This window comes from Lolium rigidum, chromosome 7 (assembly GCF_022539505.1).
Source record: "Lolium rigidum isolate FL_2022 chromosome 7, APGP_CSIRO_Lrig_0.1, whole genome shotgun sequence".
NCBI classification, from domain to species: Eukaryota; Viridiplantae; Streptophyta; class Magnoliopsida; order Poales; family Poaceae; genus Lolium; species Lolium rigidum.
This window is the reverse complement of record NC_061514.1, coordinates 344,271,914-344,287,439: the sequence shown is the minus strand read 5'-3', so window position 1 is coordinate 344,287,439 and position 15,526 is coordinate 344,271,914. Positions and strand designations below refer to the sequence as shown.

At 42.4% G+C, this 15,526-nt stretch overlaps 2 protein-coding genes across 2 annotated transcripts; one reads left to right on the top strand and one right to left on the bottom strand.

The window, feature by feature from the left end:
- The first annotated feature begins 681 nt into the window (after positions 1-681).
- On the top strand, positions 682-5,368 carry LOC124675518 (ent-kaur-16-ene synthase, chloroplastic-like). The gene is made up of 13 exons (XM_047211597.1): positions 682-726; positions 811-1,096; positions 1,195-1,375; positions 1,575-1,792; positions 1,876-1,996; positions 2,300-2,397; positions 2,474-2,688; positions 2,766-2,878; positions 2,968-3,063; positions 3,136-3,351; positions 3,452-3,593; positions 3,665-3,910; positions 4,723-5,368. Exons 1-13 carry the CDS (start codon positions 724-726, stop codon positions 5,023-5,025), a joined length of 2,238 nt encoding a protein of 745 aa, XP_047067553.1. The 5' UTR covers positions 682-723; the 3' UTR covers positions 5,026-5,368.
- A 2,993-nt stretch (positions 5,369-8,361) lies between these two features.
- Positions 8,362-11,015, bottom strand: LOC124676010. Its single transcript, XM_047212091.1, has 5 exons — positions 10,839-11,015; positions 10,661-10,734; positions 9,943-10,069; positions 8,948-9,211; positions 8,362-8,848 (listed from the first exon to the last, which is right to left on the bottom strand). The coding sequence occupies exons 1-5, from the start codon at positions 10,962-10,964 to the stop codon at positions 8,570-8,572; spliced, it is 870 nt and encodes a 289-aa protein (XP_047068047.1). The 5' UTR covers positions 10,965-11,015; the 3' UTR covers positions 8,362-8,569.
- Between the last annotated feature and the right edge of the window lie 4,511 nt (positions 11,016-15,526).

Below are 15,526 nucleotides of genomic sequence, written 5' to 3'. Positions count from 1 at the left end.
CTGCCGCCGTAAACCCTACCTTCGCCATTCCGGTGACAGCGGCCGCTCCCGCGACACCATACGATCCTTTCGTCTCTCTCCATGTCGCATCCAAAAGTTTCCGGTGTCTGTTCCGTCCTCCCGGCGCCTCGCCGCCATCCCCTCCTCCTCCTCCCGGCGGCTCCCCTGTCCGCGCCAACGTTCCCCTCCGGTCTTCATCGCCGCCTCACGATCGCCCGTGCCGCGGGGAATGTCGAGCCACGCTGCCTCGGATCCGTCACCAGTACCCGTCACCGTCCTCCCGCACTCCACTCGACTCGCGCCGGGATTCCTCCATCTTCTGGTAAGGATCCCTGTCTCAAGTATTGTTCCGATTCCAAGATTTCAGATTGGTTTGACGTAATCCAATTAACTGTCGCTGCTGGAACAGAATTAATTTTCATATTAGCTGTTTTTACCCAAAAATATGCTGGCTGAAAAGGCTCGTAATACTATTCCTACTTCTGCTAAACAAATGCAGAGAATATTAAAGTCTTATTTTAGCTGAGTTCCTGGCTCCCGAATGCCTGCGCCTCCACCTGCCAATTTTTAATTGTTTCTTGTCGTTGTGTGTCTGAGAGGCACGGCACCATGTGCATATTCAGATGAGTGACACCTTAACTGATTCCTGACTTGTGTATCTCCTTTCTTTCAACAGCATGTGTGGAGACAAGGCTGGTAGGAGAAAACACAGGCCTGCAAAACATGGTATGAGCCTCGCTGCTGGTTATTATTATATTTGAGGGTTCTGTCTTCTGTCTAATTAACTGTTATCACTGAAAATAAGTGCAGCATACAGATGGACGGGAGGATAGAATAAAGAAGCAGCTCCAGCAAGTTGAATTGTTGCCATCTTCTTACGATACGGCGTGGGTGGCCATGGTGCCCTTGCCGGGCTCCCCTGGGGCTCCATGCTTTCCGCAGTGCGTTGAATGGATATTGCTCAACCAACAGGACGATGGATCCTGGGGTATCAACGAATTTGGATCATCAGCCAACAAGGACATTCTCTCATCTACATTGGCATGTGTTCTTGCACTTAAGAAATGGAATGTTGGCCACGAGCACATGAGAAGAGGTATAGAAAAATACGCATTATTACTTGTTAATGTAGTTCTGCTATATTTATTCTGAAGAACTGAAACGCCTTAATGCAATGAAAATGATACTGTACAGGTCTGCATTTTATTGGAAGGAATTTCTCCATTGCTATGGATGAGCAGATTGCGGCTCCTATAGGCTTCAATGTCATCTTTCCTGGTATGCTTAGGCTTGCCATTGCGATGGGCTTGCAGTTTCCTGTTAGACAGACTGATATTGATGGGGTTCTACACCTCTGGGACATTGAAGTGAAAAGGTTGGTCAACAGAAAAAAATGCATGGCATTGCATTCTGGCTGTACATTAGAGAGAACTTGTTTACGAAGTTAGTACGTAATATGTATGAGATGATCATGTCATTCATATTTGTCTTATGCTTACCAATGGAATTAGCTACCAGATTTGGAGCATCACCTGCGGTAAATACATGAAAATCCTCATACTTGACTAATTCAGGCAGGATGGGAAGAAATCATGTGGCAGAGAAGCATATATGGCCTATGTTGCTGAAGGGTTAGGAAACCTGCTAGACTGGAATGAAGTTATGAAGTTCCAGAGGAAGAATGGATCATTGTTCAACTCCCCTTCCACAACTGCTGCTGCATTAATCCACAACTATGATGATAAAGCCCTCGGGTACCTAAATTTGCTTGTCAGTAAATTTGGTAGTGCAGGTGGGTATCTATACCTTTCCTTGTAAAGACTCAGCAAGGTTTAAACTGTCGCTAAATAATTAACGGCAATAGACTTTTTGCAGTACCAACAGTATACCCACTAAATATACATTGCCAGCTGTCAATGGTGGATTCTCTTGAAAAGATCGGAATTTCTCACCATTTTTCTACTGAGGTAAAGGGCATCCTAGACATGACATACAGGTAATGACCATGAATACCAGATTTAATATTTCCCCAATTTCAAAATATTAGGCATACTTTAATTTATTTTAAGATATGGATTTGACCAACAATTGCTATTAATATGCAACTTATGTGAGATGTAACTAGATTCATATTCAAAAGTACCTACATACGAATGCAGTTTCATATCACATACTTCATGCATTAATGGCGTAAATGTTGGTCAGATTCTTGTCTTAACAAAACTAAATACATCTTATAGTTTGAAATGGAGGGTTACCTTTTTTAGTAACTTGTAAACTTGACATGTCCTGTTTGCAGTTTTTGGTTACAGAGGGATGAGGAGATCATGCTAGATGTAGCAACATGCGCAATGGCGTTTCGACTCCTACGGATGAATGGATATGATGTATCCTCAGGTACCTAGGCAGGAATTTCACGTCAATGTTATGATTAATCTTGAGTTAACAACTCACTAGTTCTATTCTGGTGCAGATGAACTGTCTCATATTGCTGAAGCTTCCGCTTTCCATGATTCAGTTCAAGGATATTTAAATGATACAAAATCTATATTGGAATTGTACAGGGCTTCAAAAGTCACTGTATCCGAAGATGAACTGATCCTAGATAACTTAGGCTCCTGGTCTGGCAGCTTATTGACGCAAAAGCTGTTATCTGATGGGTTCCCAAGAATCTCGACCTATGCAGAGGTGCCTGCATGGAATTGAAATTTGTCATTTCACTTAGCAGTTCAGTTATGTTTAATTCTATGCTTTTAGAGTTTCAGGTGGAGTATGCTCTTAAGTTTCCTTTCTATGCCACACTGGAACGTCTAGAGCACAAGAGGAACATCGAACATTTTGATGCTAGGGATTCTCACATGATGAATACAGAATATTTGTAAGATTTTTATTTATTTTTAAAAAAATAGTCCTTAAAATCGTATTGCTTAGATGTCATACTAAGTGTCAAACATTTTGCTGAATAAGGCCATCTAGTGTCAACCAAGAACTTTTGTCTTTGGCTGTTGAAGATTTCACCTTCTCTCAAACTATTTACCGGGATGAACTCCAACATCTTGACAGGTAACCTTTTTTGCTTTCTTTTAATATAAAATTCCTTTGTTGGAGAATATTTTCTGAAATTTGTTGTTACAGTTGGGTGAAAGAGAACAAGTTGGACCAATTGCAATTCGCGCGACAGAAGTTAACATATTGTTATCTCTCTGCTGCTGCCACGTTATTTCCTCCTGAACTGTCTGATGCTCGTATGTCATGGGCCAAAAATGCTGTGCTCACAACTGTTGTTGATGACTTCTTCGATATTGGAGGATCAAAAGAAGAGCTGGAAAACCTCATCGCATTAGTTGAGAAGTACAATTCTCTAACTTGATGTCTTTGTCTGCACTTTCTCAAGAGTGCTTCTATCTTTGCTATTAATTCACTTTCCCTGTTCTGCGAATGCTTGCCTTAGGTGGGATGAGCACGACAAAGATGACTTCTATTCTGAGCAAGTAAAAATAGTATTTTGTGCTCTCTATACCACGGTGAACCAGCTTGGATCGATGGCTTCTGCAGTCCAAAACCGCTGTGTTAGAAATCACCTGATAGAAACTGTGAGTCTCATGTGCCCCCTGGTTCTTAATTGCGTCATGTTCAGTATTGACAGGGTGAAACTGATTTGCAGTGGCTACAATTATTGAGGTCTATGATGACTGAGACAAAATGGCAGATTACTCAATATGTGCCAACGGTGGAAGAATATATGACAAATGGAGTTGTTTCATTCGCACTTGGCCCCATTGTGCTCCCAGCATTGTATTTTGTCGGGGAGAAGATCTCAGAGTGTGTTGTCAAAGATCAAGAGCACAGTGAGCTATTTAGGGCAATGAGCACTTGTGGCCGTCTCCTGAATGACATCCAAGGCTTTGAGGTATGTGGGCCCGTTTATGCACAGTTTTTGTGTCTTGCAGATCCCATTCCCATCCATGTCTTCAAGATTTCGTATAGCTGCTTAAAATATCGATCTTTTTAATCTTACCTATATGATTTTGCACACCATCATGTAAATTAATATTCTCTCTGTGATCAGATTATTTTTTCCATTTACTGCCCTATATTGATTATCTAGGACTATGAATTCTCACAAAAGTTGAAAATCAATGTTAAACGGCGCTTTCTTATGCGCCTTGAGGCTAGAAATCAATACCATTCAAAGAAAAAGAGAGATGTGCAGTGCTTATTTTTGTAGTTTGCCATTTTAACTCTGTTTTAGAGAATGCTAATCAGCTCTGTTGCTTCTAGTTGTAGAATAGTAAGTTTAGAGTTGTACTCCCTCCGTCCATAAATAGATGTCTTATATTTGTCTAAATTTGGATGTATCTATACACTAAATAGTGTCTATATACATCCAAAATTTGATAAATCTAAGACATCTATTTATGGACAGAGGTAGTAGAATAATAGAGTTGTACTCCCTCCGTCCATAAAAGGATGTTGGAGATTTTTCTAAATTCAGATGTCTAGATACATCTAAATTTAGACAAACTTGCAACATCCTTTTATGAACAGAGGTAGTATGTTAAATGAAAATCTTTTTAAGTATATGCTGTTCTTTTCCAGAGAATTTAGCTATTTTTGAATCCCATTTTAAGTATTTGGTAAGTTCATTGTCATGCAGCTAAAACCTGTAAATTTTAATTGTCGCCATCGGATGACTGACAAATTTGCAATCTTATGTCACAGAGGGAGGGCAGCGAAGGGAAACTGAATAGCGTTTCGCTGCTTGTTCTTCACAGTGGTGGTTTGATGTCCGTAGAAGGAGCTAAGGAGGCGATACAGAAGAACATAGTCGCTTCTAGGCGAGACTTGCTAAGACTGGTCCTCAAGGAAGACAAGGTCGTCCCTAGGGCATGCAAGGAGCTGTTCTGGAAGATGTGCAAGATACTTCACCTGTTCTACTTCCAGACAGATGGGTTCAGCTCGCCCAAGGAAATGGCCAGCGCGGTGGATGCAGTTATCAACGAGCCGCTCAAACTCTCGAGTTAGCAATCCATCTTTGGCTGTTTCATCAGAAACATAGGATTTCGTGTGTTGATGATATGGAGCAGCAGAGGAAGCTGCGGTTAACCGTTGATGCTGTAAGTGGGTGGTGTAAAGATTAAGGCTGGAGGTTGTAAAAGGCCTGCTTGTGTTGTGAGAGTGACAGTTCATTGTTCTGTCACCAGTGGCGCGCGGCAAGCATCCAGGCTAATCGTCACATCAGCGTTCTCTCGGCAGATTAGATAGCTCATTGACTTGCAACGTTTGGCTAGAACTGATCTGTAAGACTAACACTGTGATATCTCTAACAAGTAACAAATGATGGGCATATCTGGATTTAATGGCCTAACCCTGTCTTGTTGGATTATGCTTAGCTGCTCACCGTGGCTGGTCGTATTCAGTTTTATAGTTTGTATGCAAGCGCAAAGTCCATCCTAGAAGAGTCAATGGCGAATGCTTGTTAGCTTCAGATAACCAGTTGCTGATCAAGTTTTTTCAGAGAAAATCAGTTTGGTCAGAGCTGAGAGTTAGGCGTTACTAGCTGTTAGTTAGTCATTTTCAATAGTTAGCATTTTCGTCAGTTAGTCAATGAACGGAGCTGTTTCTCGGTAGTTGTTTCCATGTTAGTTAGAGTAGATCGTCGACGTTATCACATCGTGGGATGGCGTGATACTACGTGGTCATGGTGACAAAGTAGGGTGACGGGCGAGGAGGATGGCAGCAGTGTCTCGTTCATGGCCTTTTTTATTCGAATTAAAGAGTTCTCGCTCACGATTTCATTAAAATGAAACCAAAAAGTATCCAGCATATTACTCCCACTTCAACATGCCTCCTCACCTCCAGGACACTAAAAGATTTCATACAAGCAAGTCCTCCGTACATACTATCAAACCAACCGAGCTAAGGGATACCAAAATAATTCTGTTGGTTTGATGGTATCCCTAAGGGCATGTACAATGGTAGGGAAGACACTCTTTTTTTAGTAGTCCATATCATCTAGATAGGATAATAAATGCATTATCTCTTATTGTTATATCTTGCAATAAATAATAATTGATTATTTTTAGTAGGAAATTATGTGACTAAGGGAAGACACGGGGAAAATAGCCTTCTCTTATTTCATAAGAGATCATCCCTTAGCTAAGGGAAGACAACCTTCTCTCCCTTCATTTCTCTCTCCTCCAACTAAGCAAAAATCTGACATGGCAAGCGTAAGGGAAGGCTGACATCACCACATTATATGTGCCCTTACAACTTTTTAGGAGAGAAGACCCTGCTTAGGGCACGTACAATGCGGTGAGGTCAGCCTTCCCTTAAAGATACCACGTTAGATTTTTGCTTAGTTGGAGGAGAGAGAATAAAGAGAGAGAAGGTTGTCTTCTCTTAGCTAAGGGATCATCTCTTAGAAAATAAGGGAAGACTATTTTCTCCATTGTATCACATATGTCTTCCCTTAGGAACAAATTTCATACCAAAATTTAATTATTCGTATTAATTGCTAGAGATAATGCATTGTAAAACTTATATCTAATGCCTTCTTTAACTGATGTGGCGGGCTAAGGGAAGGCATGCATTCTCTACCATTATACATGCCCTTAAACACCTACAACAGCATCCTACACCCACTACCGGGACAAATCTCTACAAATAACTTGATCCTTTTTCAACATCTCCAGCACATCACCCTAACTCCTTCGTCAGTCGACGCCAATCCTTCTCGTCAGAAGCTCCCAGCCTGCTCTTCTGCTGAAACGCCACCTTTGCCATTGCCAACCGCTGCGCTGCGATGTTCTACGTTTTGTTTCTGCAGCAAAGACCACGACTCGATCCAGTGAGCAATACATACATAACTACAGTTGGGTCATGCGAGTATACATGATCAAAACTGCTGCATTCCGAGTCTTCCAAAAAGACCAGAATACCGCAGCCACACCCACTGAAACAACATTCCTAACTCAACTTGGGAAATTCATGACCCACTTATTCATGTCTTGAAAATGTCCAGGTACATTTACCAGACCTGTAGCACACTTCACCACACTCCATACATACTTTGCTAATTTACCATTCAAAGAACATATGATCCAGTGTTTCTATCTCCTCACAGAAAACAACATTTATTATCTCCGCCTTTCCATCCTCTCCTAATTAGCACATCCTTGGTAAGAATACTTTTATGAAAAGCTAACCATACAAAAACTTCAATTTTTAACGGGATTCTAACAAACCACACATTCCGGTGGGGCCATTTAACCTCACCCATCTTCAAAGCTACATGAATCTTGCTTATCACATAGTCGGATACGATTACACAAATCCTGAAGTTTTTGCCAGGATATAGCTTTCTCATCAAAGAGAGTTCTCCTAAATCTGATGACATTCCAGCCCCCACATAAAACGTCCGCAACTAAGATACCAGGATTGGTCTTAGCGTCTCGTTCATGGCTTGAATTTCGGGTTTCAGTTAAGGTTGTAACAGCAGTTGAATAATAATAAATATCATAAGAGGAGAGAAAAGCTACGTACATGTTTTACACATGGACAAAATCCGTGTTCATCTTCTTGGTGTGAGATGGAGCATTGAGAGCTGACAATCCTCTCCTGCCGCCAAGGAATGCGGAGCCATATTCTTAGATTTTAGCTGAACATTAGGTAGTGAGCTGAATAGAAAACAGTCCCCTGCTAGCTGAACATTCGAAGACCGCTTCCAGACCCACTCGGGCGCCCATTCATTCATCATGAGAAATACCAGAATGCTCACAAGTGACGTCAAAGTATCATTGCCAGTATTCAGTCTCATGCCGAGCGTGCCGGCGTGCTAATCAATCACATCATCATAACAACTTCAACACCCCATCCTCTGGCTCAGAAAAAGAAGAAGCAACTGTTGGCTTTTTCGTATCCAAAGCGCCCGCAACAGTAACTTGACCAGCGAGGGCCCGTGGGTTTTAAATTCAGACTCGACGAGAAAGACGGAACATGGTACAATCTGAAAAAGACGCTGCTGCTGGCAGTCATACTAGTTGGATCAACTTAGTGTGTGCCACACTGCAGCAGGAACGAACCATATGCTCGTCTTCTTCCAGACCTACCAACAGGGGCAACAGAGACCCCTATTGCAGCACGCAATAAAAGGGCTGAACAAGAAGACCCTGCAGCTGAAACATCACTCTAGGTTGTTACAGTAGGTACGCCACGACCAACCAACCCAACCAACAACGCAACAAGCTTGCGCATCGGATGCTAAATTAGAAGAGACAAACCATCGTTGCTTGTCACACCATCATCAGGATTAATTAACAGCGAGAAAGGGAAAAAAAGGAAGCACCCGGCGCCAGATCATCAGGAAAAAAGAAAACCATCAAACCACAAGTTCCAATCGGGATCACAGATCAGTCACACCACCAACAACGATGAAGAAGAAAAATCTCACTTCCTAACAATCACTCACTCCTAGATCGATCGAGACGAGACGGCGACGGGATGCACGAAGAATGTTGTAAGGCTGGCTATGTCTGTCATGTCCATGTCCATCAGGATGGGGTTGCTGTTAGACCAGCGCGATGCTGCTCTCGCCGCCGGGGGGCTTGCGGATGCCGCCGAGGAAGTCCCGCGACGGCGCCTTCCCGTCCGCGAAGATGTTGCTGCCGCTCATCTCCCTGAGCTTGGCGTCACTCAGCTGCTTCTCCGCCGTCCCGGGAGCCGCCTCCGCAGGGTCGCCCTTGAAGATGTCGTTGCCTGTCAGGTCGTTGAACTTCTTCGTGGGGATCTTCTTGGCCGTCTTCACCACGCTATCGGTGTCGTCCTCTCCAAACTTGAAGCTGCTCACCTGCCGAAAACGATTGAAACCACGCACACCGTAAGAACTCCATCCATCAATCACGAGCTGTTAAAGAACTTGCAGATGTACTGGAGACCAGGGCAGTACCTGCGCGTTTTTCCCCGGAGTCTGTGAGGTCGAGCCGTTCTCCGAGTTGCGTGGCCTGGGATCCTCTGGCGGAGCGAAGATGTCGTGGCCGCTGAGCTCCTTCGTTTTTGCATTGGATAGCTGCTTCTTGAGCTTGCTGTCGTCCTCGCTCAGGAGCGTGCCACTTAGCTCTCGCTGCTTTGCCACCTCCGCTATGGAGGTTGGCTTTTTCGGAGAAACGCTTTCATCCTGGGCAAAGGAGATGTGACTTATGGTGCTGATTGCCTGTAGTAGTTTGACAAAAACATCAGATTGTGTTCTGTCAGAAGAGTGAAATGTTCTTTTAGTTCTGTAAAAGATAATAGTGACCACACTACTAAATAGAACGTACTGCAGTAAATATATATGCAAGCAATAATACCAGAGGAGCCGAATTTTCATTTGTTTAGCAGCAATAGTATGCGACACTAAATATGTAAACAGCTGATTACTTTAGAAATGCCATGAAGCACTACATCTACATATTGTATATCTTGTGAACCTAAAACAAATTTCAAGAGCACCTGGCTACCTAAATCCCAGTGTCTACCAAACAAAGTATAATTGAAAACCGAGGCCACATTTAATAGTTGAATCAACAGGTCCAGTTCTATTAGAATTTACAAAGGAAAGCTCACCAACCAATGTGATCACATATTAATACTGGTAGCCAAACCCTTTCAACAAGATTCATTCCAACAACTTGTGACTCTGGAGGTTAGAACATTTAACAGGTTTGATTTTAGCAACCAGCAGCTGATACCAAATGTTGCAAGAAAATCAGGAGTACTAAAAGAAGCGATACCCTCCTCCCAATCATTTAGCACAACATGTGAAAAAAAAAAAATCCTTATTCCTTATTCCCTAGGACTTGCTAACAATACATTATCACAAATACTACAACTTAATACATGGCAACACATTGATCAATATATTCCTGTGTTGCTGAAAATAAGAAATCTGGCAGAAAACGGCACCTGATAATTCTTGGAAGCTGGTCGGACGGGCGTCACAGAAGCGGATTCATCCTCCTCAACCTCTCCTCCAGCTGCAAATATGCCACTTCCTGTCATCTCCTTCCACTTGGGAGCTGAGCATTGTTTCCTGGGTAGAAAGAAAGAATTGGACCGTTTAAATCAGCAAATGGTAGAGAGGTAAGGATCTCTTTCAGTAGATTTCATTATCTGAGATCTAAAGAGCAAATAAAAACTAGGAATTTTTGCACAAATCAGGGGTCTCTTCTGTTCAAATTCAAAAAATTCAGCTGAACAGTAGTACATCAACAAGAATTGCGTGTGACTCGGTGGGTGAGAACATTGTTGTATCAATCAACACACAAACCACACGACAGTAGAATCAACTATACCACGTCACACAATTTCCCCCGGGAGCCTACCGAACAGCACCAAAACTAGCCGCACATATCTCACCAAGACGCCAACCTAACTGGAATTCAAATCCGGCGTGATTTCCTGGACATCAGGGTCGCAGATCGACTAAAAACGTCATAAAATCAAAGGTTCCCGAAAGAGTAGGCATAGATACCAAGAGATCTAATTGACAGAACCCAAATCTCTGAACGAGACCAAAAAAAGAAAACGCGAAATCATTCCTTTCCCCTGCAGTCTGCAGAGGGAAAGCAGCACGCGCGCGCGCGAGAGAGATTAGCTAGCTGGGCGGTCCCCCCGATCTCACCTCTTGTTGAGGCTCTCTGCCTCCTCCTCCGTGACCTGGCCGCCGAACACCACCTTGTGGATCGCCTCCGACGGCTGCACACACAAGAAGAAAAAAAAGGTTTTCTTATAAGAAAAAAATCAGATGAAACAATCCAACCCCTGCCCCAGAAATTCGGACAGGCGGGACAGGCATCTACCTGGTGCGGCCTGCGGTTGGAGGGCGGCGTGGCGGCGTCGGCGAGCTCGTGCTGCGCCCCCTCGGGCCACGCGAGCAGGTCCGCCGTGTTGGTGTGGGACTTCCTCACCGGCGCCGGCCTCTCCATCTCGTCTTGTGCTCGGTGGTGGTGGGGTGGAGCTGGTGTCTAAAAAGGAGGTGAGGTGGGAGAGGAGAGTGGAGAGTGGAGTCGAATGGAAGGAAGGAAGGAAGGATGAGGAGAGTCGCGCTGTGTGCCGCCTGCCCGACCCCCTCCTTTTTTAAAGACCCCACCGGCCACCACCACCCACCGAGCACAGCGTCCATGACAGGTGGGACCCGCCGGAGGGTTGACCGGGAGCGGAGGCCCTCCCCCGTAACGTACGTACGCTTCTCCAGCCAGCCAGTATTTGAATTTTTTCGAACGTTCGCGTGCGGGCTTAGCACGGCCGAAACGTACGGGCGCGTTTTCCGTTACCGTTGCCGGTTCTCTCGCTCGGCTCAACAGTTCTGCTCTGCTACCTCTGCGGTCAATGAGGAGATTACGGGAAGGGAATGTTCTAGGATAATCTGGTACTGCCTTCATTTCGTGTCAGTACAAAACTTACCGGTTCATGAAATCCTTACTGTTTGAGAATTGCCTGTCAACCCTAATTCAGTTGCTGAGTTCTCGTAAATTCTGTCTTTTTTTGAAAGTTGTAAATTCGGTCTCTTTTAGAAGTTGTAGATGAAGTATCGAGTCCGTACGGAATCTCGCAATATCACGCCTAGTTAAGCATGCAAATCCAGTACTAATTGTTCACTACCCGTTTCAAAAAATTAAGGCATATAAGTTTAGTCAAAGATATCACCAACCTAATTAATCATGAAACCTTTGACTAAATTTATAAATGAAACTATCACCACCTATGATAAGAATAAGTGCACTATAATAATTTTTTTGATAAATATATTGATACTGATTTGGTATTGTCGATATTCATATTTTAACTATAATACTTGTCAAAATTATTAATTAGACTACTAGCTAATATCCTCAAAGTAAGAACCTGGCACTTTGGTTATTTCAAAGCAATATCTTTTTGCAGTGCAAATGATATTTTCGGATGCTTGGTGATTGCTACAAATTTATAGTTAAATATTGAGGGGCGGCGGGGAAGGGGGTGGGGCATTCAAACATAATTTTTCCCTTTTATGTGCACATTTCCGCTGTAGAGGTCGCCTGCTTCCAGTGCTATCCGTTCTGGTGGGCTAGTTACTCGTTTTGCCTACCGCAATAACATTCATCTCCCTAGCATGGCTGTTGTTCCAGTTGGTACAACTATGGATGAAAATTATATGGTCGTTGCTTGTTGGGACTTTATTGAGCTAACTGCGATGAGTGTGATTAACAATTTGTTACCTAACCAATCATCTAATGAGCAATAAGCGCAACCTTTTTTGCAAGCTTTTTCTTTGACTAGCAGGATTACCTCGGTCTTAACCCTAGAAGAGATAGGCGCCACAAGGATTGTGGTGGGGCGAGAGCTATCTCCCGCATAAGAGGGAAACGAAGATGACCCTTGGGAGCAAGCCTTAGGGGCGCATCAAGTGGGGCACCAAACTTCGGCGCAAGCTGGGCAGGCGTGGGGTGATTGGCAACATCAACCATTACCACCACACTACCAGGCCCCTCATCACAGACACCAGTACGCCTCCTACGCTCAGTTCGAGGCGTTGTCACATCAAGTTGGGAATGTGGAGGATAGTCTCAACCAAGTGGCCACCAACGTCGACATCCTCTCCTAGAACTTCTCCAACTTCATGATCAACTTCAACACCAACTTACAGTACGCACCTCAACCACCAACCGAGGATGATCGGTAGACCAAGTTACGCCAAAAGTATAAGTTTGGGGGAGGTTAAAATCCTCCTCCTTTACATTCATATTTTTTTCTTCTTCTTTTTATTTATTATGTTTCTCTTTAGTTGCATGTTTATTTTCAGTTTTGCATGGATAAAATAAAACACACAAAATAGTAGTACCTCTTTATTTTTATTTTTGTGAAGCTTTCTCAGATTTTCTCTTTGGATCTTCACTAGTTATTTGCTCCAAGAGAACTAGCAATGGGAAGGGCAACAAGGATGGCAACACAAGTGCAAGACCAAACCAGAGCGAGAAGTTATAATATTCTCATCATCACTCTTCTCGTAAGTTTAAGTAAAATTATAAGATTATTTGTTTGGTTGCACTTAGTTTGTCCCCTCTAGCTTGTTATCATATTAAATTTTATTCCCATGCTAGTCTTGTTAATTTAGCTTTGGCTTATGAACCTAATCTTAAGTTTAAAAAATTTGAAGAAGAGGAATTGAACCTTTTGAGAAAATAATGTTTTGGGTGTAGAGTAGTTGCCTTGTAAGATTTTGACCCTATAGAACCTAATGATAGACACGATGGCACACTTAAAAAAGAACGTTGATTTAACATCTATAACAACAATGTTATGACGGGTAAATTTCTAACTCCTCTATGGGAATCATTGCAAACAAAGTTTACGCGCTCCTCCCGGCCGCTATGAGAAATCATTGGACCATATAAATGGCCTCTCATGGCGCTTACAACACCAGCTAAATTTCTTAAAACGTTGGGACTTCAGGTGCAAAGTGTGTAGTTAAGGAAGCAATTTTCCCCAAAAGGGAGGGTTAGTATCAAACTCTCGGGAGCTGAGAAAAGAGATTTCTCTCCCTCTCTTCTTCTAGAAATCCTGCAAAGCAAAATAAAAGTGTTGTGTCCCCAACTCCACCGTGTGGTTGTCAAGCACAAGGTTCCGCGTAAGTAAATAAAACACAAATAATAATAAAACAAATAAAACTAGATAGAATTAAGTAACTAAGTAAAAACAATAAAATGGGTTGATTGTTTTTGGCGTTTTGGATGCAAATAAGAAAAGTAGATATTTTTGTATTTTCAGATTAAAATATTGCAGCAAATAGAAAACAAGATAAAAGCAATATAAAGGTGTTTCTTATGATAAAAAAGTGGACCGAGGTTCATGGGGTCACTTGACTATTCTCTCTTTTAAGTTGTAGTGGACAATAACAATTCATCAATGAGATATGAAGATGCAAAATAATAACATGTGAAAGATACGTATTCATATGTGCATCACATCCTAACATAGAGATTATGCAACACATCTCTCTTATACTCCACAAGAAATGAAAAAACTCCATGCAATCTTGTATTAAGAATTAACAGAGCATAGCCATAAGTAGTTTGACATGATTTTAAATATCAAATATGCTACCTTGTACAAACAAGATCATCACTTTTTTCACGTGAGGCATCAAAAGAAAATGCAAAACCATAATAGATCATGAATTTGTTGTCATATCCAATCCCTAAAACCATGATACTCCATTTAATACACACATCACCCCACACACGCTCTTGCATTCAAGTTGGATCAGAACAAATACTTAAGAACGGGGTACATAATATGCATCTATCAATACATGTTGCACATAATATGATCAGATCTCATAGCACATTATCAAAGAATAAGGATCCACCACATCGGTATTACAAATATGGCCATAATCATGTAGGGCAGCTCATATGGCACTAAGAACTATGAAGAACATGCGAGAAATAAATCAAACTACTGACACAAATCCGTAGTCCAAAGGTAGACTACTCCCCCTTGATCATGGCGATGATGATGAAGACGTTGGAGAAGGTGGAGATCCCTATGGCGGTGATCCTGGCGGAGTTTTCCCCTCCAATCTTCGCTGCAGCAGTCTCTGTTTTCGAGTTTCTGTCTTCTGCGGTGCTCTCCTCCCAAGAACTCTTTGGGGCCATATATAGTGATTTTAAGGTTAAAACACATCGATGGGCGAAATAATCAAGTGAATTGGACGATTGATGGTCGAAAGACCTCGGGATGGCTTGTCCTACAAGTCTAGGCGCGCCACCTGGTGTCTTTTGGGCCTCAGGCCCATCCAGGTGTGCTTCCAGACTCCAGGGTGCTTCTCCCGATGAAAAAATGACGCTCCAAAAATCTCAGGTCAATTTGACTCCGTATAGGTCTCTGAAAGCGAAAAATACGCAAAACAGGGAATTTCTGTTTTGCAGAGTTATAAACCTAATAAAGGCGATCATTGGTAAATCCCCATAAATCAATGTAAAACATGGTATTATCATCATATATGTTGCAAGTATGTGGGAATTCAATATGGTAAACAATTCAAACAATTCATGTATGCATTTTACATGCATCAGCCTCAAATAAACAGCCAAGGTTGGTCAAGAGTGTTCCTTCTAAGTCTACTTGGTATGGATTTTAACTTTACCCCTTTTGGCATGACCTTGCTTATTAACAAGGAATATAAAGTGTGTTGGAGAGCCTATATTTAGTTATGTGGCATCGAACCAAGTTATTCTAGTGTTTTATTTTACTTGTCCTGCTCTCACACCATCTCATTACATATAACTTGGAGCGCAATTGTTTTAAACTCTCTTCAAGAAAGAAGATGGGGATTAAGATTTGAACTTCACTTTCCTAGCCAAAACTCCAAGACTTGTTTGGAAATAAGGGTTTAACTAATGACAAGTTACATGTGGCTAGGATTCGATACTAGGTGCAACCATTTGAATATCTCTATGATCTTGTTTAAGGTTGCCTTCTAACGAACATGCAAAATGCCAAAAAA